The sequence below is a fragment of the Megascapheus bottae genome, chromosome 18, assembly GCF_031878675.1.
Source record: "Megascapheus bottae isolate mThoBot1 chromosome 18, mThoBot2.hap1, whole genome shotgun sequence".
In the NCBI taxonomy this organism is placed as follows: domain Eukaryota; kingdom Metazoa; phylum Chordata; class Mammalia; order Rodentia; family Geomyidae; genus Megascapheus; species Megascapheus bottae.
In genome coordinates this window covers 42,423,594-42,448,420 of record NC_143526.1, presented here as the reverse complement: position 1 = coordinate 42,448,420, position 24,827 = coordinate 42,423,594, and the positions used below count along the sequence as shown (strand labels likewise).

The 24,827-nt window shown below is 47.0% G+C and overlaps 1 protein-coding gene across 1 annotated transcript; it reads left to right on the top strand.

Annotated features, from left to right (window-relative positions):
• Positions 1 to 8,459: 8,459 nt before the first annotated feature.
• Positions 8,460 to 24,597, top strand: Cyp24a1 (cytochrome P450 family 24 subfamily A member 1). The gene is made up of 12 exons (XM_090352879.1): positions 8,460 to 8,717; positions 8,890 to 9,080; positions 9,957 to 10,050; positions 11,348 to 11,444; positions 14,217 to 14,308; positions 15,041 to 15,152; positions 16,428 to 16,573; positions 20,044 to 20,210; positions 21,225 to 21,303; positions 21,964 to 22,161; positions 22,264 to 22,383; positions 24,145 to 24,597. The coding sequence occupies exons 1-11, from the start codon at positions 8,460 to 8,462 to the stop codon at positions 22,372 to 22,374; spliced, it is 1,545 nt and encodes a 514-aa protein (XP_090209005.1). The 3' UTR covers positions 22,375 to 22,383; positions 24,145 to 24,597.
• The last annotated feature ends 230 nt before the right edge of the window (positions 24,598 to 24,827 follow it).

Sequence of the window (24,827 nt, the reverse complement as noted above, 5' to 3'; positions counted from 1 at the left end):
AAGACCCTGTACTAGAGTCCCAGCACCACAACAAGAAAAAGGAAAGCCACCACTATTATCCACTTGTCTCTGAGCCTGACCTCCTTTTCACCTAGACATTGCTCATAGAAAGATCTGATTTGGCCAGGAGCCAGTGGCTCATGCCTGTCATCCTAGCTACTCAGGAGGCTGAGATCTGAGGATCTCAGTTCAAAGCCAGCCCAAGCACTAAAGTCCAAGAGACTCTTAACTCTAATTAATGACCAGAAAACCAGAGGTGGCACTGTGGCTCAACGTGGTAGAGTGGTAGCATTGAGCTGAAGAGCACAGGACAGCACCTAGGCTCAGAGTTCAAGCCTCACCACCAACCTCCTTCCACCTCCAAAATAAAAAAGAAAAGAAAAGATCTGATTTGCCGTGAGTGGGCATCTTAAATTGTGTGACCACTTACAGCCCCTGAATGTTCCTATCTTAGGAGAAAACTCAGGTCATGAACTTATCTCTCCATGCTGGGAGTCAGGAACCAACTACCCTGCATCCTTTAACACTGGCTACAAGTTCAGATCAAGTCAATCAGAGTTATCAACACAGGACAAGCCCATTATTCAACCAATCAGAATCATCAACACATTACAAACCCAGAGCGAGCCAATCAGAGTCACCAACACGGTACAAACCCACATCAAGTCAATCTGATTCCCAAATGAAAGACTTTGTTTTAGCTAAAAGAACAATGGTTGTCAGGAGCAGGTGCCATGTTTGAGGGGAATTGTTACCTGGAGGCCAGCACAGCTGAACTGACAGACCTGTAGTTCTCAGGCCCAGAGTTGCTGTGATTTTTGCAGCTACCAATCGGGCATGATGTTTTAATGAACTAAATTTTGTCTCTATTTAAAAGAATGTCATAAAGTCCATTTTAGGCAATAGTAAATTTCCAGTCTATAATTAACAGTAACAACATGCACAGTTATGAATATACATGCATCATTATTTAAAATTGTTCTTATACTGTTATAATAACAGAGTGAAATTTAATTTCCAAGTAAAGATATCCACCTCGGTGACACCAGTGACCAGCACCACAAGGCGGGCCTCTAATACTGGACTCTAATTGTTGGACTGATGAAGAGTCGCATTGGGTTTGGCAGGGGACAGCCAGAGCTCATGTACTCGTGTCTCTCATACTAGTACTCACCCTAGTACCTTGCACCAGGACTTCAGACAGTGCCTATGGCAGAGCTGCGTCAGACCAGCTCTGCCGAGTGAATGAAAGACCTCTTCATTCATAGCAAAACCCACAGAAACCACACAATCACATAAGAGAAAAATCATACAGGAAATTAGCAACTGGATCTTTGATTTAATACAGGTCATAAATCCCAGGTAAAACTAACCAATAAAAAAGGCACACACAAAACCTTATGAAAGAAAAGACAGCAGAGGTGATTACAATTTGTAAACTTTCAGAAGATTTTTTTTTTGCCAGTCCTGGGCTTTGAGCTCAGGGCCTGAGCACTGTTCTTGGACTTTCTCAAGGCTAGAGCTCTACCACTTGAGCCACAGCACCACTTCTGGCTTTTTTCTATGTGTGTTGTACCGAGGAATCGAACCGGGTCTTTGTGCATGCTAGGCAAGCACTCTACCAGTAGGCCAAACTCCCGGCCCCTTTTTTAAAGGAATAACATAAGCAATTATATGTTGAAGATTCAATAGTTTGAAAAAATTGAGCATGTTTCTTGACAATCTTAGGCTAAAAACTACTAGAACTGCTAGCTGCTGTGATGGCTGTGGTTTTAATGACCTAAGTGTTGGCAGGAAGTCCAAATGTGAGGGAATAAAACTCTCACTGGCCTGGGTCAGAACATGAAGTGTCCCACCACTTGAAATGCAATTTAGAGAAGTTTCTAGAACAGTCAAAACCCATGCCACCAGGTGCAGCTTTCCTTGGTATTTTCCCAAGAGTAGCATAGCAGAAACAGGGATTGTGGAGCAGAGAGTGCCGGTTACAGAAAAGACTTACTCTTTTACCAGAGTGTATGTCTCTTGGCCCCTACCTGTTCTGGGTGTTCTGTTTAGGGAAGGAGGAAGAGGAGGGGGAGGAGGAGGAGGGGGGGGAGGGGGAGGAGGAGGGGGAGGAGGAGGGGGGGAGGAGGAGGGGGGGGAGGAGGAGGAGGGGGAGGGGGAGGAGGAGGAGAAGAGGAAGAAGAAGAAGAAGAAGAAGAAGAAGAAGAAGAAGAAGAAGAAGAAGAAGAAGAGGAAGAGGAAGAGGAAGAGGAAGAGGAAGAGGAAGAAGAGGAAGGAGAGGAAGGAGAGGAAGGAGGAGAAGAAGAAGAAGAAGAAGAAGAAGAAGAAGAAGAAGAAGAAGAAGAAGAAGAAGAGGAGGAGGAGGAGGAGGAGGAAGAGGAGGAGGAGGAGGAGGAGGAGGAGGAGGAGGAGGAGGAGGAGGAGGAGGAGGAGGCAGCAGCCTCAAAGGTATCAGGTTGCCCTGGAATTCCCGTCATCACTTCTGTGTCCTCAGCTTCATTTGTCCTTCAGCTCAGCTGGAGAGGGGGTAGGATGAGTTATGGTCTCAGGTGCTTGCCTTATTATGGGAGACCAGTCACTTCATTTCCAGGTACATCAAGGCACATCCCCGAGGTGAGCATTTACGAATGATCCAAGCTGGCTGCAGGCAAAACCCGAGAAAGACCCATCACCCAGATTCTGTATTATTTTAAATGATGCTCTGATGATTTCTCAGGGATAAGAAAGGAGGCTGGCCCCGCATAGGGGCTCTAGGTAATTGTTTATGCGAGGTTTAGTGGGTCTTACAGGGGACCACATGTCACAGATACTTTCTGGAGGTAGACATTATGGACTAGGAAATTGATGAAATTCGCTTGCTTTCCACACCTGCTTCCTGCCAACTTGATGCACACGCGAAAGGGTGAAAGCAAAGACAATTCGAATGACATTGGTTAGCTGAATTCTTATTTAAAAATCCAACCGTACTGAATCCTCCCTCCCACACCTATCCCACTGACTAAAATAACTCAGACGCAACAAAACGAACGAGCATGCCACTTAGTAGACATCCCACCATTGCAGATCATTAGATCTGATCATTACAGATGACAGACCCTTTGCAGCAGGTACTCAACAGAGGTGGGGTGAGATCAAGGGGTAGGGGGTAGACAAATGAAGAGGAGGAGAGGCAGAGAATACAGTCAAGAACCCAATGTGTATCCTACAAAACTAAGAAGAGTGAGAAGGGGTGGGCAGGAGAACAACGGGTGAGAATGTTTAATAGAGTGACATCGATCAAAATGCCTTGTCTTCATAAACTGCTTTGTACAGCTACTTAAAAGTAATGATAAAGAAGTCACATATGGAAAGAGAAAAGATGGTGTGTGTGATGCTCTGGTGGGCCTCCGTAGGCCTGCGGCTATCAGGATGGCAGCCTCTGCCTCTCTTCTTCCACATCTTGCTGCAGCTGACGGTTCCCATCATTCCTTGTTCAGCTCTGTGTCAGCAGTGCTGAGTAGGGCTCTCCGGGCACATAGTAGGTCCGCCATAACCACTTGTTGAGGGACTCTGCTCCCCAAGAAATGCATTGCAACTCCATGGAGTAAAAAATAATAATTAAAAAAAAAACTACTGGAGAGTTACATTAAATGCATTGCTCCAGAGCAATCTGAGTGTTCCTGTAAACAGAAAAGATCCTGACTTACTTTGTTCCAGTTGCAATCAGATTGGGCTCTGGGTAACTTCCTGCTCAGGGCCATAAACACCAGCATTCTCTAATGCCCAGGAATCTGAATGTGCCTCTACATCTCCCTGTCTGTGAAAAATCAGGTAATAAAATCTAGAGCGAGGAAATAATCGTCACATACCTTTTGCAACTATGAAAGGCTCTCCTAGAGTTTTCTTGTCTTGGCATTGCCTCCCATGTGCTCCTCCTCCTTCTCTTCCTCTTCCTCTTCCTCCTCCTCCCTCAGCATTGTCCGGGTGTGCTCCTACTCCTCCCCCCACAACACGATCATGAACAGACAACCAGATATTCTTATTCAATCCTAGAGTTTACTCTTCCTAACTGCAGAGCTGATTTCTGCCCCTGCTGTCAGGTGCCAACCACCTGTCAAGGCGTGTGCTTGCTTGATCCATCTTAAAGTCCTGGAAGAATAAAGAGAAGGTTAGCAATGCCCCATCCAGCCAGGTCAACAGCCACATGTGAGGGGCTGAAGCAGGCTTCTCATATGCAGGGGAGAACTAACCGTGGGTCCAAGTAATTGGCAATAATAACAGTGGCGGAATTTCCCAAAATTGATCCTGATGGAGTTATCCAAGTTGTATACTGCAAGAAGCATAGAATAGGGACTAACATGACCATGTCATTTTAAATATTAACCATGAAACATATATACAGAACCAGTAGAATGTTCATAACTCCCTAGACTGGAGAGGTTAACGCAACCAGTATGTATTAGATACATGAAAATGTCATAATGAAATCTTTTCTTTTATACAGTTAACATATACTGATTAAAAAATTCCATGGACCTTTTTATTAGCTGTCTTGACTCTGTATCAGAATTACATGTGCATTTTCCAAAACTATTTTTAATAATAATAATATTAATAGTTAACAATGTCACACAACCAATGTATTTTACACTATTATTTCATTTGATCAAGTCTCTGTTTTCATATGTAGATAGTTACTTTAAGATCTCTAGTTTCCTACACATTTTGCAAAACAATAGAATAAGGCACAATCTCTCTCTCTTTGTAGATAGATGGATAGATAGATGGTTTATAACTAGACACAGTTTCATCAGGAGCTGAGTTTCGCTGGAACAAGAGAATCAATTGAACAAGTCCAGCGAGGACAAGCAAAGCACGCCTCTCTTGTTACTTTTGCAGCATGATCTCTGGCAAGTGTTTACTGAGCCCCAGGCCTGGTTGTAGGCACCAGAAACCTAGCAAGACCAGCAGCCACCCTGCACCCTTCTTCATCTTGCACTGGGCACCATGCTGTTCCACGGACTGCCCTGCACCATGGAGCCAGCCTCTTGGAGCCAGGTAGCATGCCAGTTCCATTACTGCGTCTGGTATTCATTTTACTGCTATAGAAGAGATGTCATTACTGCTATCATTTTCTGTTGAGGATAAAATAGATGAATGCAGCTAAGTCTGCAAGAAAGCAGTGTCTTAGCATTGTGAAATGAAAAGTAATACCTGACATTGTGTTGTGTGGGAGGCAATCGTAAAGTGCCTGACACTTGCATAGCAATTCCTCAGCAAGTTACAACCAACCATAGTAGTAAAAGAATCCATTAACTTGCATGTACATATCACATTTACCTTCACCACACACACCACGGAGCAACTCTTTCAGTGATGACTGCTCAAGACTTCTCCCGAGAGAACTGCGCTTTGTAAGATTGTAGAAACCTTTTTCCACCCAGCATCAGTGGCTCACATCTGTAATCCTAAGTACGCAGGAAGCTGAGACATGAGAATCACAGTCCAAAGCCAGCCTGAGAAGGGAAGTTTGAGACCCTTACCTCCAATTAAGCACCAAAAAAGCTGGAAGAAGAGCTGTGACTCAAGTGGTAGAACACTAATCTTGATCACAAAGGCTCAGAGATAGACCAGAAAAAGAAACTTTTACCCATCTTTGCAATAACATTTTAACTTCCCACTATGACTAAACACTGCTCAGAAATCGTCAAGCAAACACGGAAGCCAAAATAATGTTTATGAAGACAATGGCGAGTTTCACTTGCACGTCAACTACTGCTTCCTGAGACGTAGGCATAGTTCTCATTCTGCAAATGAGGACACATGAGCTCAGCGAAGTTATCTAACTAACTTGCCAAAGACCACACAGCTAGCAAGTTTGTAGAGCCATGATTTTAACCCAAGCTCTTGAGACCCAAAGTATGATTTTTGCCCTAGAAGACTGCTTTCTCTGTGACACTCAGTTGAGGTCCCTCTGAATTTGCCAGTACCTTCCACAGAAAACAAAGGATGCATTGATTCTGAACGCTCGATTTCTTACTTGGGAATGAGGAAATAATCCATAATCAATCGCCTATTATTTGTTTATTGGGTGCTAGCCAACAAAAACATCACTGGGTCATATGACGAAGGAAAGGCCAAAACAAGGAGACGATGACGAAAACATTAAGGTTTGTCTCATTAGGAAGAGACCAGTAGGAGAACGGTGATCTTCATTGTTTTAGAGCCCAGGCCCTTTAGCTGTGAATGATATTGACATGGAGAGTCATGCCCAGATTTGTCAGCACTCAGTCATCTTCAGAACAGTTTGCTGGAAGAGCACTATTTTGTGAGGAAGCATCTGATGGGGGGAGGTGGGAAAGGAGAGTAGGAGATTGGTACCTTGGTACTATCTACTAAGTAGCTGAGTGGGAATTTGAACTCAGTGGGGTTTTTTTCTGGGTTTCCCTGGGTTTTACTCAAATAGACCACTTTCTGAGTCAAAATTACAATTAATTGGTAGGATTGTTTCTTGACATTGGGCTAGGGAAGCTTGATGTAAAACGTTTACCTTGGTACTTAGTTTAGCCAGAAGCCCTAGAAAAGCTTTTGTTTGTGCACACTACAAATAGGACAAACAGCTCTGTGATACATGCTAGAATGTAAGATATGTAGCATATTACATAGGCTGTGTAAATCTATAGGATGTGCTAACTAAAATATACTGTATAGTGAGTATATTTAAATAGATCTAACAAATCCCTTATAAATTGCGTATAGCTTATTATTTTTAATTAGCATAAACATTCCCTAACCTCTGAGGGACACATCTTTATTATTATTATGCTCTTTCAAGTTGTGTGACAGGGTTTCAGTTCAACACATCAGTTTATGATCTATGTCCCCTTAATCGGGTCCCCCAGCCCCCTTGGGACACGTCTGAAATGACAGCTCTCAAGCACAACGCAGAATGCAAAAGATTTGCCACAAATAAAACACATGTTCACAGGAGAATTCAGAGGACCAGACGGGTGGCAGAAAAGCAGGGAGAGAAACAAGAGGCCCCTCCCCGCATTTGACTGCTGGTAGTCTTATATTAGGTTATTATGTTTTTTAATAACCAGAAATCCTTAAATTTTCTTCCTCAGTTGCCCAATGGGTTCCACTCTTATCAGCCACAGTGTATGTGTGTGTGTGCGTGTGCGTGTGTGTGTTTAGGCTCAATTACCATGGCTATTGCAAGACTGGGGTGACACTTTGGGGAGCCCTGGTTTGAAGCAGTCAGCCTGTCCTTTGCTCTGGGTACAGTATATGGTGTAGAGAAGGAGGAAGTGGGAGGAAAGGGGCTTGGAGAAGACACTGCCCAGCAGAATTTTAAGCCAGCCATTGCCGCCTTGATCTCCAGGACACACAATCAGCAGCCGCCGCAGCATCTTCGTCATCATCTTTGGGTAACTGTACAAAAGCACTTCAATTCAGCAGGTCATCCTTCCATTCTCCTCCTCCCCTCCCCACCCCCACCCCTCCCCATAGCCTGCTTCCATCCTAGCACACAGCCGCCATTACCGCTTGACTATGGGAAGGGTGCGTGGAGATGCTTTGGGGACAATAATGAAGGCCCTTGAACAAGTCAAAGCGAGCCCACCAGAAAGGAAATTCTGCAAACTCAACGGACCCTTCTTGGCCATTTTAGTACCCGCGGGTTCAAGCCCCTCTTTTGACATATCTGAAGGCTACCTCCCCTCCTCCCTTCCTCCCGGGCTCGGTAGGCCAGCTTCCCTCCTAAGGAAGCCCAGTCCCAGCTGGGGAAACTTTCCCTCCCCGGAGGCACGCGGGCTCTGGGCCCTTGGCAGGCGCAAACGCCCTTCCACGCGCACCCGGAGACCTCGCCCGCCCTGCACGGCGATTGTGCAAGCGTCGGGCTGCAGCGGGCCGAGCTGTACCTGGTGAACCCTGGCTGGGCTCGACGTGCTTTCCTTTGCTCGGTTATCTCCGGGGTGGAGCCCGCGGCGCTCGGGCCCGCTAGGGGCGCACCGGTCACCGGGCGCCCTTGCTCACCTCGCTGACTCCATCCTCCCGCGGCCCTCGGGGCCTGGCCAGCCCCGCTCAGCAGTGCTCATTGGCCACTCGGGGCCTCCCCTGTCTCCATAAATACATGGCCCCCGGCCAGCACGCTGCGAAGAGGCGCACGGGCCACTCCAGAGCCAGCAGCACCCCGTCTACCCGCCTCGGGCCCCAGATCCCCCGAAGTCAGACGTGCAGAGGAACAGGCCGACCCAGCACCATCGTCTTTTCCTCTCTCCTCGACCCGCCATCCCGATCCCGGGCACGGCACTGCGTCTCCGGGTGGAGGCCACCCCAAGCCGTGTCGTCCAGCATCCTTGCACCCTCTCCATCACACCTCCGGGCCCCGTTGGCCTCTCTTTTCTAGAACTCCGAGCCCCCGATTCCCCCCAGCACCTCCAACCCCGGCGCTTTCCCCCGCGACCACCGCGGCCATGAGCTCCCCGATGGGCAAGTCGCCCTCCCTGGCAGCCTTCCTGCGACGGCTGCGCAGCCTCCACCAGCCCCCCAGACCCATGGCCTCCCAGCCCTGCGAGTCCCCGCCGCGGCGCGAGGTGCCCCTGTGCCCGCTGATGACACCGGCTGAGGCGCAGAGCGCGTGCGCCCTGCCCGGCCCCACCAACTGGCCCCTGCTGGGCAGCCTGCTGGAGATCCTTTGGAAAGGGGGCCTGAAGAAGCAGCATGACACTCTGGTAAATATCTCGTGGCGCCCCCCTCTTCCCTTCTCCTCCCTGCGCTGTGCTCCCCGAGGCTTCGGCCGAAACCTTCCTGGAGACGCCAGGAGCGCGCAGACCCCCGGGCCACCGCCCCCGCCATCGCCCGGGATGCGCTGACTCGGCGCTCCGCTCCGCCCGCCCGCCGCAGGCCGAGTACCACCGCAAGTACGGCGAGATCTTCCGCATGAAGCTGGGCGCCTTCGACTCCGTGCACCTGGGCTCCCCGGCGCTGCTGGAGGCGCTGTACCGCACCGAGGGCGCGCACCCGCGGCGCCTGGAGATCAAGCCCTGGAAAGCCTACCGCGACCACCGCCGGGAAGGCTACGGACTGCTCATCCTGTGAGTTCGCGCCTCGGGGAGAGGGGGAGGAGGGAGGGAGGGCGGGAGAGAGGGAGGGAGGGAGTTCTCTTCCCAGCCCCACCGACTTGCTCTCTAGCTGCTGCACAGATTCGTGGTCTCCCAGACTCTCGGGAAAACGGCGACGTCTGTGTCTTTCCCTAAGACCAGGTGCAACCATAGACGGGAAGCCCCTCTGTGTCGGCCAGTGTCCATTTCCACAGGCAGCGTGGCTTGAGGGACAGAGGCCAAGGTCACATTTTAAATGAGGCTTACATGCTCCAGTGCCGGAGGACGCTTCCGCTTTCTTCACTGTTAGCACTGAACAAGCCAGCGCTTTCTCACACATACCCCCATAGTAGTATCTAGTAGCTGTGTTTTACAGATGTAATCGCTGGTGTGTTGGGCTGTGCGGCACCGGCAGCTGTGTGTCAGACTTCCCACGTGCGCGTTTGTGAGGCAGACAGCGCCTGCCACTCTCCCTGCCTTGTGGCTTGGAGGCGCTGGAAAGGTCTGCAGCTGCAGGTTGTGCAAACGGTGACACGCACATGCATAAGTTGAAAGAAAGTTTTGCCCTCTCCACATCCCACTGGTGGACGCGGAGTTGTCCACACGCCTGCTCTTGTTACTGGAATTGAGGCTCCCAGCCCAATCAAAAGACCTGATCTCAATTATGGGAGCTTCACTTTCCCGCGCTCATCATGAATGGAGAGAAAAGACACACATTTTCATGCTAACATCAGGCCAGCTGGAAAGCTTCTTCTGTGAGCTCTCCCTTCTGGAGTGATCACGGGGGGCGCGTTGGAGGGGCGGCAGCTGGAGGTGCCTCCTGCCGCTCCTGTTTTTCCTCCCTTGTAAACACTCCTGCTTCTCTCTTAGGGAAGGGGAGGACTGGCAGAGGGTCCGCAGTGCTTTCCAGAAGAAACTAATGAAGCCAGTGGAAATTGTGAAGCTGGACAACAAAATTAATGAGGTTTGCAAAGTCATTTCTTGGAGGACAGAGGGTTGTGAATGGAGCCCCAAATCACAGCTACAAGCGGAGGTGAAAGAGTTGGGGTGACCCGGGGATCTGCTCTTTCTCCATTCCAAACCACATGGCCTTTCCTGAGCCCTCCCTCTTCTCTGCCTTTTAGGATAACCCTGCAATGAGCGCAGCTGGGGCTTCACTCTGGCTTTGGGCTGACTATGTCGCTTCACCATTCTGTCCCTCAGTTCCCTAGTTTGTAAAATGAGAATAGTTTTGCTGATCAAGGTTAAATGCTTGCAAAGTTCTCCAGTAATGACATTTGAGAAAACTGTCCAGACAAAGAGACTAGCCAGCTAAATAGAGCAAAGGGCAATGGAATATATCCAAAACATCAACAGTCGGTGAGGCTCCAGTGACAATTTTTCCTGAAACGACAAGAGTGTAGACAATTTCCTAACAAGCAGTATCCTTTAGCAACAGAAGCCACACGAGGGCGACAAGCTTGTAGGAATGTCTGTCTCCTGTTACAGATGCAAAGACCTTTACATGGTCGTTTTCAGGCTTCATGGTCACACATCCCTCAGAGAACCTGGCATGACAATTTATCAGTCCATGAGCAAGTAATTTGGCATCTCTTAGGTTGGCTTTCTCCTCTGTTACAAAATAAAGGAAAGGAATGTTACATCATCCTGGGGGGACGTGGGTTAGCTTGGGTCTACTCTCAAATGCAAAGTGAACTGTTTTGGGGTTTTGATACGGACATCTAAATATTCTAAGTGACTGTCCCCAGGTCACAGAGCTATTTAGTGAGTGCATAGGAAATGACTAGATCTTCTGGCATTAAGGTTAACCACATCCTCGCCACCACCGACCAATCAACCAAAGCAGAAAGACACTCCCCACCCAAGGTGTGAAATTTGAGATGCAAATCCCAGGCTAGCTGGCACATCGGTGTCCTTCAGCTGTCACCCCAACTGGCCCCCTTGACTGGCTCCTTCCTTGTGGTTTACACCCACATTCTACTTAGAGCTTTCTTTTCTTACCTTGCCAGACAAAGGCTGAAAGTTAGGCTTCGGGATGGCTGCAGGAAGCTCTCAGGAAATAACTCAGGACGGAGTGGTCAGGGACAAGGTGGGAGCAGAAGGAGGCTGTGTTGTTAGAACTAGCCACAAGGAATAACACTGGGGCAAAGAATGCTCAATGCAGCAAACACTCCGGCTAGTTCATTGGCTGGGACACTTTTGTGTTCCTTCCCTGTCATTAACGCGTGCTTTCCCTGTCTGTTTGTTTGTTTGTTGGTCAGGTCTTGGCTGATTTCATGGGTAGAATAGATGAGCTCTCTGATGCCAGAGGTCACATTGAAGACTTATACAGCGAATTGAACAAATGGTCCTTTGAAAGTAAGTCATCTTCAGTCTGGTTCATTTAAGTTTTGGTAAGGTTTTACTTTAGTACAACAGGTTTAAAAAGGGGAGAAATAGGAAATGGGGGGAAGAAACATTTCTTGGTCCCCAACAAAGGAAATGAGTGTTTAAAGACTCAAAATGATGGTTTCGGTCGGTAGCTTCTATTCTTTCATTGCTAGGAGTATACACAGAAACAGCTGCCCCTGATTCTTAGGCAATATTGTGGGGAAAGGAAGATGGATGAGGCCCACACAAAACACAGGTGACTTTAGGACTTCCACACCTTCCTTTACTAATTTTTGTCATTTCAAAGGAGAAGGCAGATTTACACAGCCCTTTCTGCATCTTCTAATATTGCAACTTAACATTAAAAAGGAGGCATGAAGAGAGAGGAGGTTACCTGCTTTTTCACATTACTTCCTAGTTTTAACTTCTGACATATATATATATGTATATGTATATATATATATATACATATATATTTTTTTCCCTGTCTCCTCATCTATCTATCTGGCCTAATTTTCCACTTTTAATCATTTTCTATTTTTTCTGTCTGTGGACCCTTTTAATTTTTTTTTATTTTTTATTTTTTTGCCAGTCCTGGGCTTGAGCTCAGGGACTGAGCACTGTCCTTGGACTTTCTCAAGGCTAGAGCTCTACCACTTGAGCCTCAGCACCACTTCCGGCTTTTTTTTTTCCTATGTATGTGGTACCGAGGAATCGAACCCGGGTCTTCATGCATGCTAGGCAAGCACTTTAACCACTAGGCCAAACCCCCGGTCCCCCCTTTTAATTTTTAAAAGGAGTGCCAAGGATGGATAGTCATCTTCAGAAGCTACTTATTAGCTGTGTGATTCATTTAATTGTGCAAGTATTTTGAGGAGGGTTAAAATGTTGATCTGTTCACAACTGTCCTGTTACAATGTCTCCCTGCCCGTGAGGCTGCACAAGATTTTTACTTAAGCACTAAAATTTTTGTCTGCACTATGGGTTGTCTATGAAGTCATTCCACGAGCAACTAACTGCTAGGTGCCAGGCCCTGTGTTAGATACTAGGGGCACAGCAAGTAACACATAGGCAACATCTCTTCCTCCTGGGCTTCCATTCAAGGTGACAAGGCATAAGTTAACACATTTCGGTATAGACTTTGCCAACAAGTAAAGGAAAAGATTGAGTGAGTCGAGAAAGAACAGAAGAGCTGGCTACTGTAGCCCACACCTCTAATACCAGCTGTTCAGGAAGCAGATTTGAAGGATTTTTCACCAGGCTTGGTTGCGAGTTAGGAAGACTCCATCTCAACTAATAAATCTTCCCACTTGTATCTAAGCCGCATAGGAGGCATAAAGAAGAAGTCTCCATACATTAAAAGTCAGAATCATGACTGTAATTAGAGTAGCCTGAAAATAAGCAACTGAGATGTTCACCATGTCCATGGCCTACTCAGAGCTCTCCCACACTGCCACAGACAGCCACTGTCAGGCATCAGGAGATAAAAATGCAAACCACCAGACACCTTGACTCACACATGTAATCCTAGCTACTCAAGGAGGCTAAGATCTGAGGATCGCAGTTTCAAGCCAGCCTGGGGAAGGAAAGTCTGTAAGACTCTCATCCCTGATAAACCACTCAACCACAACAAAAGCTGGAAGTGGGCTGTGGCTCAAGTGGTAGAGTGCTAGCCTTGGGCCAAAGGAGCTCAGTGACAGCCACAGGCCCTCAGTTCAAACCCAGGACACACACACACACACACACACACACACACACACACACACACACGCACGCACGCAGTACAAACAACCTCAACAGGCTGAGCAGGACTGAGTTTGTTGGGAAAATGCAGATAGTGTTTGATAAGCTCTAGATAAGCACTGATGCAAATGGACTCTTTTTTTCTTCTCAGTCATTTAGTGTCCAGTTTTGCAAGTCAAGAGCTGAGTATCCACTGATCGAACAGCACTTTTGGTGGTCTGTGATCACAAAAGGAAATAGTTACAGAGGATGACTTCTAGTGCAATGAGGAACATGACAGACATGCTATGTTGTTTAGGATGTCACTAGCATGCTATTAGGTATGTTGTTAGGGTGTCTGTGGCATGATGCTTATATAAGAGGGAGCCACTACTCTCAGCTGCACATTATTCTCAAATGACTCACGCAGCCCTATGGGTGAAGTGCTAATCAACTATGCACCTGAGGAGAAAGGAAGTCTGGCCAAATGTTCGTGATAACTGGGTCTGAATTCAGAAGACCTCACTTACTATACTATAATTTCAACTTTTCCGTCAGTAAAACGTTTTAACATAGAGAGGTATGAATTTTATTTTTACCAAGTGCTGCCTAGATGGAAAGATTTAATGGGGGTGGGGGGAGAATAAGTATCTGTCCAGTGCTAGTCAAGGATGGGGCAGGTAGGTGGGGACGCAGTCTGCATCTTCACTTCCTCCCATGACAGCTTCAGTGGGTTGTTCAGGAACAGAAGCCAATAAGGGACTGAGCGGAAGGTCGGGCAGAACTCTGACCCACCCCACACACGGCTGCCCTGGAACTTCCTGTGACAACTGGGCAGCCACTCTCCCTGGGGAAAGGGTGTTCTCCCTGCCTGATCACATTTCCTGGATATTCTTGCACTTAGAGTGGGGTTTCCCCACACATCCACTTAGGAAAGACTACATTTATAAGACATAAAATCAAGTCTTTAATAGACAACAACTCGCAGACTCCAGCACGTTGTGATTGTTTAACAGTGATGCTTTCCTTAAATAACAGGTATCTGCCTCATCTTATACGAGAAGAGATTTGGGCTCCTTCAAAAGAATGCAGAGGAAGAGGCCTTGAACTTTATCATGGCCATCAAGACAGTAAGTGCCCCTCAGGACGGTGTGTTACTGTTTCTGGATGCATTCCCATGCTCGCAAGGGCCTAGACACACATGTCATAAAGAACCATGTTCTATCCATTATTCTTTTGTTTAGGCAAAGTTATTTTTAATCACATCAGATTTTGGTTCATAGCTACATTAGGCCTTCCAAGTCAATGATCAGTGAAGTATCTGAAAATTTGCAGATTGTAAATTTTTGAAAGGTTTAGTGGATAGATAGCTATGGCTCTGTGCAGTTGGCTTGGGAATCACTGAGGTAAGGAAATAAATAAAAATCAAAGTGAATATGAACATTATAGCTTCCCCCCTTCTCTTCTTCCTCCTCTTCTTTCTTACTCCTCCTCTCCTTTCTCCATCTTCCTCTTTCCCCTTTTACTTCCTCCTCCTCCTCCTCTTCCTTCTCCTCCTTCTCCTCCTCCTCCCCTCTCTTCTTCCTCCTCCTCCTCCTCTTGCTGCTGCCTTTTCATTATTTTATTTACAATAAGGCCATAAGACCTAACCCTTTTTATTGCATGCACAGTAGAAAAGCATTCTGCTCTGCCTTCTGCTATTCTGCTGGAGTCGGGGTGTGGGCAGGCTGGGGGTCCTCTGACCTGCAGCCTTTCCAGGCGCACAGGTGGTGTGGTTTCCAGGGCTCCTGGCCCAGCACGCATGCCGACGTGCAGGGATGGAGACTTGGAGTGGAAGGACACCATGTCTGTGTCTCCCACAGATGATGAGCACGTTTGGAAGGATGATGGTCACCCCAGTGGAGCTGCACAAAAGCCTCAACACCAAAGTCTGGCAGGACCACACGCTGGCCTGGGACGCCATCTTCAGATCAGGTAAAGGTGACACCAGGTCCCAGCCACGCCTCTCCTCTCTGAGCTGCGGGAGGTCTTCTAGGCCTGAGAGCCTTGACTCGTCCCTCCTGCTGGCCCAGGCTTTATAAACACAGGAGTGTGGAAAAGGCGGAGGCAGCTCACTGTCATCTCCTCTGAGACCTAAATGTGATTAAAAGCAAGAGTTTTGGAGTCAAAGAATTCCACTTTTCTGTGTGTGATGGCTTGGCTGATGGGGCCATCGTTTCATCCTCATTGGCCATGTTTCTGAAAGGGACAAAGGATTCTAATACCTAAGCAAGGGCTTTCTCCTCCTCTTCTTCTTTTTGCTAGTCCTGGGACTTGAACTCAGGGCCTGAGCACTGTCCTTGAGCTTTCTCAAGGCTAGAGCTCTACCACTTGATCCACAGCACCACTACAGTTTTTTCTATGTATGTGGTACCAAGGAATTGAACCCTGGTCTTAGTGCATACTAGGCAAGCACTCTTACCACTGGGCCAAACTCCCAGCCCAGAGGATGCTGTTTCTGAGGCTGACATGGAGAACAACATCTCACAGCTTCCCCGTGGTTAGAGTGATTGCTGCCACACAACAAGAATCTGGGGCACTCACTTCATCCTTCCCACAAACCTACGAGGTCCTTGGATCCATCCTAAGTGGTGAAGTAGAGACACTTGATAACTTCTCAGGCATGCAGCCAGGCAGAGGACCTCGGGACTCGGGTGTTCCTTACTGTACATGCCTGTGTCATCATCAGCACTGTGGTGATTATTCTGTCTGGTGGTTATTTGTGAGCTGGATCAAAGTGAGGGAGACCTGCTGCACCTCAAAGAGACTTTGTACATGCTGAAAGATTTTACCTCACTGCCAGCACTCATCAGCACTGCACTTGTGACGCAAACGTGCTTGTGCATGTGTGTGTAGTATATATGTGCGTTCAGTTCTTGGTCCTCGTTCTGATTCTGAGCATGAACCCTCAAACTGATGTCTCCCAAGTTCTGAGTTCTTGCTCAAAATATGAGTGCCAAGGGCAGCTCTGGCATTCCCTGGCAGCTGATTCAAAATGCAGACTTCCAGAGGCCCCAGCCTCCATTTTAAGGAGATCCCTGGTAGGGAGGAGGGGTCTTGACATCCAAGATTCCCTTGGGGAGGGGAGGGAATCACCAGACCTTGCCAGTTTAACACAAAGCTTGAGATATTTCAAGGACTTTGAGTCTTGCCCCTAAGTTCTTTTCTTTGTTTAAATTATCACCTGGCTTCCTCTGTTCCTCTTGTTAGTCAAAGCGTGTATTGATAATCGGTTAGAGAAATATTCTCAGCATCCTGGCACGGATTTCCTCTGCGATATTTATCACCATCATCGGCTTTCCAAGAAAGAACTGTACGCAGCTGTCACTGAGCTCCAGCTGGCTGCAGTGGAAACGGTAAGTGTGGCCGTTTGCTAGACAGACAGCTTTCCTCAAGGAGGAGTCTACCCAGTCCTCCTGCTGCTCCCTCTTTCTACTAGCAGCCAGTGAGCAGTGGCAGGAGCGGCGGGGCCTACATGTAGAGCTGGAGGCTTAGATGGCTCCCAATCGAATTCCAGACTTGAGCCTGACCAGTCTCAAGCTGAGAACAGCAGCTGCACTTGGGAAGCAGGAACCCTCATGCTCTAGGAAGGCCTTTAGAATTGTTTATAGAACCAAATGAATTTAGGTTATTGTACATGTTATCTTCACATGCCTACCTGTGGCTGGCAATATTGTCAGCAAATGATGATGATGATGATGATGATGATGATAATAATAATAATAATAATAATTAGAGATACAGTCTTTCAGGCCAATAGTAATATTCCTCCTTGAAATTAAAAATATAGTTATTTGGGGATAGCTTGGTTCTTAGTGGTGGTGGTTTGATTTTTTGAGCACTTGCAATGGTAGGTTTGCACTTGACTGGGCCACGTGTCCAGTCCTGCATATGCAGACTATCTTCACAACAGGGTCTCCCTTTATGCCCAGGCCAGCATGGACCATGATCCTCTCATGCGTGATTCCCAGTGGAATGGCAGGTGCTTGCTACTGAGCCCAGGCAGTGTTTGAGATGGGGATGTCTCAGACTTCATTTTTGCCTAGGCTGGGCCTAGATAAGTCCCCCACCCCCATGTCCACCTCCCCAAGTGCTTAGCATTATAACCCTCAGCCTCTGGGCCTGGTTGGACAGCTTGATTTGCATTTTGATAAAACAGCTACTTTTCACTGCTAAAATTCCATGTCTGAGGTAGTTAATACTCTTAGAAGAGACTGTACAAAGCCAAAATTCCAGTGGCTTTAGCTGCCTTTAATTGGCTTCTTAAGCTTTCACTGCAGGATGCATTTAAAGATTCCTGCAGCTCTGCCATTTCATGCACCTCAACGTCTTCAGGCAGGAAGAGAGACACCTACGGTGTCAGAGCTGAGACTGGAGAAGTCAGTGGACCAGGCCACACAGGTCTTCTGCATCTTCTTAAGAATCTCTGGGTTTTCCTACAGCCGAGAGGGGAACTAGGGGAGCCACCTGACCACCCCAGCTGGGGTGTGGAGGAAGAACTTTGCTGGGGAAAGAAGGGGAGGGTCAGTTAAGGAAAGAAGCCTCCCCCGGAGGTCAGGCCAGGATAGCTTGGGCCTGGGTCATGTCCAGCCCACTTCCTCCCCAGTCAAGCCTTCTACTGCCTTCTTCACCGGCCCAGACAGTCTCACAGGTGACCTGGGCTCGAGTTCATGTTGGGACTTGTGGTGAGGCACTTACGGATAGGGTTGTACACTTGATCCATTTCCTTTTTGGTCCTGGTTTTTCTGAAAGTCACCTTTGGAAAATCAGAGCGATTTTTGACTGCCTGTAATTTGGTGCTGTCATGGGCTCACATAATAACTTCGTGCCCTGCTTATTTGTTCCCATGAAAAAGCCCTCTGGGAGGCCTCTTCTTCCAAAAATAATAAATCACCCTTGGCTCTGACCTGTGAGTGGCATCATAATTAGAAACAACGCCTTTGGTTATGTGGGGGAAGGGCAGAGGGACCACCCCCAGGGGAAGACTTCACTTAGAAAGATCCAGAAGGCAAGTGAGTGTCCATGAGTCCTGATGATACATTCAGCATGGCTAAATGCCACGATGGCTTCTCCACCACATGATTTCCTCCTGCTGCCTCTAGAGAACAGGCTGAGGGCCCTGGGATGGGCTTCTGTCAGAAACCAGGGCCTGGAAGCCCCCAGCTCCCTGCTGCAGGCATCTCCCAGAGGGATCTTTGCATGTGGATAAAGCCCTGATCATGTATTTTCATTTTTGCAGTGATTTTTTTAGGGCATGGCAAAAATAAATCTTTAAATTTTTAGTTAATAAAAATAGGCAGCTGTCAGTGGCTCACACCTGTAATCCTAGCTACTCAGGAAGCTGAAGTCTGAGGATCGCAGTTCAAAGCCAGCCCAGGCACTAAAGTCCATGAGACTCTTCTCTCCAATTAACCATCAAAAAACCAGAAATGGTGCTGTGGCTTAAAGTGGTAAAGCACTCTGAATTCAAGCCCAGGTCCAGCACCCAAAATAACAACAATGACAACAAAACACAGACAGAGCAAGTTTATTTGAAAGGGAAAGAAAGACATGCCAGGAAAATGGGGAGACATCACAGAAGAGAAGAGTCCCTATGTCTTAGAAATGCAGTTTCTTATCTTGCAAAATATTATCTTAAAGCCTCACTTAAAAACTCTTTGTCCCTTTATTGTCAGCCAATACCATTTTAGTAGGATTTTTTTATACTAGGGATTAAACTCAGGCTTTCAGCACACTCCAGTCTAGCTTTGAGTTGGTTTTTAGATAAGGTCTTGAATTTTGGCCCAGGGTGAGCCTCCAACTGTTTTCCTATCTGTGCCTCTGGAGTAGCTGAGACAAGATGCATGTACCACAGCCAATTTTTTTATATTAAAAAATGCAATTGGAAGGCTGGGAGTTTGGCCTAGTGGTAGCGTGCTTGCCTAGCTTGTACGAAGACCCAGGTTGGATTCCTCAGTACCACATACATAGAAAAAAGCCGGAAGTAATGCTGAGGGTCAAGGGTAGAGTTCTAGCCTTGAGAAAGTCCAAGGACAGTGCTCAGGCCCTGAGCTCAAGCCCAGGACTGGTAAAAAAAAAAATGCAATTGGAGATCATAGATTCTAGGAAAAAAACAGAGCAAGCTTTTTTTTTTTTATTGACCAATCAGTTCCCTTGAGAAACAAAGACCCTCCTGGCAAGGAGACATTATCACAGCACCCACGTGGACACAGCTGCAATCCAGTAGTCCCACTCTCCTCTCCCCAGATTGACAGACATTCGCTTGTGTTCAAGCAGTCATTGTGTTATACTTATTTTTTCCAGTCCTGGGGCTTGAACTCAGGGCCTGGACACTGTCCTTGGGCTTTCTCCAGGCTAGCGCTCTACCATTTGAGCCACAGCACCACTTTCAGCTTTTTCTGTGTATGTGGTATCGAGGAATCGAACCCAGGGCTTCATGCATGCTAGGCAAGCACTCTACCACTAGGCCACACTCCCAGCCCCCATGCTCTATTTTTAAATGTCCCAAATGCAGCCACTTTTCTTTATTTAAAGAACATAGTTGAAGAATCCCATTTTGAATTCCTTGGGAAATAAGCTCAGCAGCATTGATAGATATTGTGAAATTAATCAGACATTTTACCATGTGAGATTTGTTTTAGACAAAGTGAAAAGAAGAAAGAAAGAAAAAGAAAAATAGAAGGACGGAAGGAAGGAAGGAAGGAAGGAAGGAAGGAAGGAAGGAAGGAAGGAAGGAAGGAAGAAAGAAAATATCTAACATATCTGCAGAGCAAGGTGCCAGGCATAGTCTCTTTGTAGAGCTTAAATTTGTCCTTTTGGCTTTCAGACAGCAAACAGCTTAATGTGGGTTCTCTACAATCTCTCTCGAAACCCTCAAGCACAACAAAGACTTCTTCAAGAAGTTCAAAGTATATTACCTGAGAATCAGGTGGCCCGAGCAGAAGATTTGAGAAAAATGCCTTACTTAAAGGCCTGCTTAAAGGAATCCATGAGGTAAGCATGTGGGTCTAGGTTCCCTGCAATGTGTTAGGAAACTTCCCTAAATTACATAGAGCAGCTGGGTGCGGTGGCTCACGCCTATAATCTTAGCTACTCAGGAGGCTGAGGTCTGAGGATTGCAGTTCAAAGCCAGCCCGGGCACTAAAGTCCATGAGACTCTTATCTCCAATTAACCACCAGAAAACTGGAAGTGGTGCTGTGGCTCAAGATGTAGGGCAGTTGCCTTGAACTGAAGAGCTCAGGGACAGTGTCCAGGGCCAGAGTTCAAGCCCCACAACTGATAAAAAAAAAAATAATTAATTAATTAATTAATTAAAATACGTAGAGCAAGGGAGCTCTTCCATGTATCAGACTGGGATAAAGAGACTTGGGCACACCTTTCTAGAACACGTTTCCTAAATCATTTGTTCGAGTTCCACTACCTCTTAGAAAGCCAGTGCCCTTCTCTGAAGGCAAAACAACACCTCACCAATGGCCATGAGCTCTAACAAAGTGCAGAGCACATCGGGGAATTTTAGGTAAAAGTTTAGAATACATACTGTTAAATAGTAAAAAACTGACCTTTTATGAGTTTGCTGTATAAAACATTCATTGAAAATTTTCTTTTAAAAAAACATTTCTAAAATCACTGTTTATTTGTCATATCTCATTGACAACTCTTTCTTTATATATCCTTTCTGGAAAATCAAACATGGTATATCTTAGGATCAGACAGAAACTGTCCTAACCTCTCAAAGGAAAGATCAATGTATAGAACAAACTTCAGGCTTCCAGAAGAAAGCATGAACAACATATACATTGCTATCTGGAATGAAACACAGTGACTGCTATAAGATGCAATGAGATAAGAAAAAGGAATAAGAGATGTGAGAGTTACAAAGAAAGAAAGTGGCAGGGCTCCTTTGTGAAGAGTTTCAGTATGGGCAGCACTCCTCTACTTAATCCTGTCTGCAAGGGCAGACAGAATGTGTTCCGTGGCCATCTTTGCATCTGATTTCCTTTTTCCAGGATTACCCCCAGTGTGCCATTTACAACTCGAACTCTTGACAAGACCACCGTGCTGGGGGACTATGCCTTACCCAAAGGAGTAAGTAGAACCTGTGTACTCTGAAAGATACGTTTCCCAAATATTCATCAGAGTTCCTGATGAGGAGAGCCCTACTTCTCAGTTCTAAAATCCATAGAGCACAGCGTGTATTTGACACGTTACTCCATATAGAATTAGAAACAAGGGCCCTGGAGACAGCCCGGGATTTGCTGGCATCTTGAATTTGTGGTTTCCAGTGACTACCTGTTGAAGTTCAACTTCCTCATTTGTGAAAGGAAGAAAAAAAAAACAGCATCTTTACAGGAGGTTGTCGTGAAAATAAACTGCAAAAATATTTAATTACTTGGAAGTGTGTGTGGTATCCATGTGTTCATGTGTGCTTGTTTTTTTTCTATCTCATTCCTGATTAGTGCCTGGTATTCTTACTTGGCTTTTACACTTCTGGATTTTTGCTGAGATAAACGTCTCACAGATTTTTCTGCCCCAGTTGGCATTGAACCATGATCTTCCCATCTCAGCCTCTGGCCTAGCTAGGATTTCCCAGAATATCTCAAAAGTACTCAGTACGTGCTCACAACCATCTATCCTTATTACATATTTGTGAATTGTACTTACATTTTTTAAATGAGAGTCTTTATAAATGTTGACAGTCAAGTGTTCTCTTCTGATTATTTTAAAATACAGCTATTTATGTTTCAGACGGTGTTGATGCTAAATACCCAGGTGCTAGGGTCTGATGAGGACAATTTTGAGGATGCGAATCAGTTCAGACCAGAACGCTGGCTTCAAGAGAAGAGAAAGATCAATCCATTTGCACATCTCCCATTCGGCATTGGGAAGAGAATGTGTATTGGCCGCCGGCTGGCTGAACTCCACCTACACTTGGCACTGTGCTGGGTAAGATGGGGGCTGGGTTTCCACAGTCGTCTGTCCTCTATGCCATTCCACAGGCAGAAGGAGGGAGGACTAGCTTGGCTCTTTTGTGTCCTTGTGTTCCAGATTGTTCGTAAATACAAAATTGTGGCCACAGACCTCGAGCCCGTGGAGGTTCTGCATTTGGGCATCCTGGTGCCTAGCCGTGAGCTCCCCATCGCCTTCACCCCACGATAGGGAGCTTGGGTGAGTATCCAGGGTATCTGCTGCCCCCTGCAAGGTGCCGCCAGTAAGCCAGGTGTGACTTGAGCTTGGAAGTGAGCCGGATTCTGGCCTGAATTCCTGTCTACCTCTCTCCCACCACCCACTGTCTGGTGTGACCTCCAGAAGCTACTTTGCCTCTCTGCTTCCTTTTGCAAAACACAGGCCAACATAGGATCTATCACAAGAATGAACATGGATAGCAAATCCTTAGCTCAGAGTGGAGCACCAAAATGTGTGTGTGTGTGTGTGTGTGTGTGTGTGTGTGTGTGTGTGTGTGTGTGTAGCAGAGGTAGATGGGCTTTCTGGGCAAGACTAGTTGACACCTACCATAGACTTTGTGGGCATCGGGTCTCTGTCATATCCACTTCTGGCTGCCTTGAGAAAGGACCACAGCCACAGCCAATCTGGCCGCACATTTGCACTGCTGCAGTGATGAGTTACTAACAGTCAGTGGGTTAAACAGCACACACTGTATTATTTCCCCAGTTCTCTGGAATGCAAGTTCCAATGTGGCTCTGACAACTAAAATCAAAGAGCTTGCAGGGCTGCACTCCCTCCTTAATGGCTGTAGGGGAAGAATGTGCTTCCTTCCTTCCCGCAGACTCCGGCTTGTGAGCAGAATTTGGGTCCATGGTTTTAGGACTCATGGCCACCATCTTTTTAACTGTCACCCCAGCTCTCAGGGACTGTTGTGTTCCTTGGCTTGTGGCCAACGATGACTTGCTCAGTCTCTCCCAAGCCTCTGCTCTCTGGTTCTCCCTTCTCCCACAAGTTATTACTCAGAAGGCATGAGCTCTGTAACAGCCCCTCTGTGTGTGAGACCACACTCCCACGGACTCTGAGGACTAAGCACTGAAGTTTGGCCAGACCATTCTTTTCTGTCTACCAAGGCTGTGTCCTCATAGTTTTACAGGAAGCTCTTTTTTTAAATTTTTGAATAAAATGGGCTGTATTTTAACCCTTGGATCTTGCTTCACAGCATTTAAATGCAAATGTCACTCTCTATTAAGATACAACCTAACACTATCACAACACTGTGTGACATTCAGAAAAACTTCTAACAGCAGAGGAATCCTCCCGGCCCTCCCCAACTTTTCCATGTCTGTAAACAGCCCCAGCTCCTAGCTAAGCAATTACCACTGAGTCGTGGTCTGGCAGTGACAGGAGCCCTGACCTGAGCACGCACTCCCTTAGTGGAGCCATCCGCCTGTCAGCCCCGGACTTTCTCCTGACATACACTACAGCAAATCCTCCATGATGGAAAGTGACTCAAAGTCAGCTCAGAAAACCTTCAACACAACACTCTGAGGTGATGGCACTGAGCCAGATGTACCTCTGTAGAAGTCACAGATACAGCCACCATCTCTCCCCCACCCCCGACCACCACCACCTGAGCTGCCTCCCCAGGCCCTGCCCTGCCTTGGACCTGCAGTCCTTGCCACTGCAAGTGAAAGGTGCCTGCAGGATGGTTCAGGGAGAGGTGAGCTTCCTGAATGAGGCCCCGTGAATACACTGCTCCCTATCTCCCTTCCCCTCCCTCTGCATTTCACTAAGAAATGTGTCCAGTTCTGAGCAGAACTCACCAGCAAAGTTCATTAAAAACTCTAGCTTCACTGTGAGACTCAGTACCCCCCCCATGGATAGCTGGTGTGTTCGTGTTAATATTTAATCTTTTATTTGCTAATACATTCTTTTTTAATGGTTTTACATGATGTATAATTGGGGTATAACTTTATCTTTCAGAGATTTTTTTTCCATCAAGATCAAGAAAAGCAATGTTTACCTCCCTGCAAGAATGGTGCTTGGGGCTTCTGCATCAATTGGAAACAAATCTTGAACCCAGAGCACACAACGGCCTAGGAGTGACCCAAGGGATTCCTATCCTCTCTCCTGCATAGCTGCAGTAAAAGCTTCAGTGTCACGTGGCCATGCTTATGGACCATATCCCACACGGAGAAGCAGAATGGGTGGGGAGCCAGCATTGTCCTCACCAACCTGTCCTGTACACCCGCCCCGTCCAGTGCCACCCTCCCTCCCTCTCTCTCATCCCCTCTCCCTCTCATGGAGTTGCTCATTGACCCTTGTCTTCTGCATGACATGAAATCAAAGTGAGGTACTTGCCACCAAGTCTTGTAAAGGTTATTTGATGTTTCTGCACCTGCCTCCAAAGTTCACTTTTTTTTTTTAAAATTGGTGTCAGCCTTGGGGCTTGAACTCAGCTCTTCTGCTCAAGGTTAGGGCTCTACCACTTTGAGTCACAGTTCCACTTCTAGTTTTCTGTTGGTTAATTGGAGATAGGAGTCTCCTGGTCTTTCCTGCCTGGGCTGGCTTCGAACCACAATCCACTGAGCTCAGTCTCCTGAGTAACTAGAATGACAGGCATGAGCCAGTAGTGCTCAGCCCAAGTTCACTTTTTAATCCTCAAG

Bases quoted from the DNA above. Each gene is read 5' to 3' on its own strand.
- Cyp24a1 (XM_090352879.1), top strand. From the start codon at position 8,460: ATGAGCTCCCCGATGGGCAAGTCGCCCTCCCTGGCAGCCTTCCTGCGA. The intron at 10,051-11,347 runs GTTTGCAAAGTC...TTTGTTGGTCAG, and splicing joins TGGACAACAAAATTAATGAG to GTCTTGGCTGATTTCATGGG. The intron at 20,211-21,224 runs GTAAGCATGTGG...TCCTTTTTCCAG, and splicing joins TGCTTAAAGGAATCCATGAG to GATTACCCCCAGTGTGCCAT.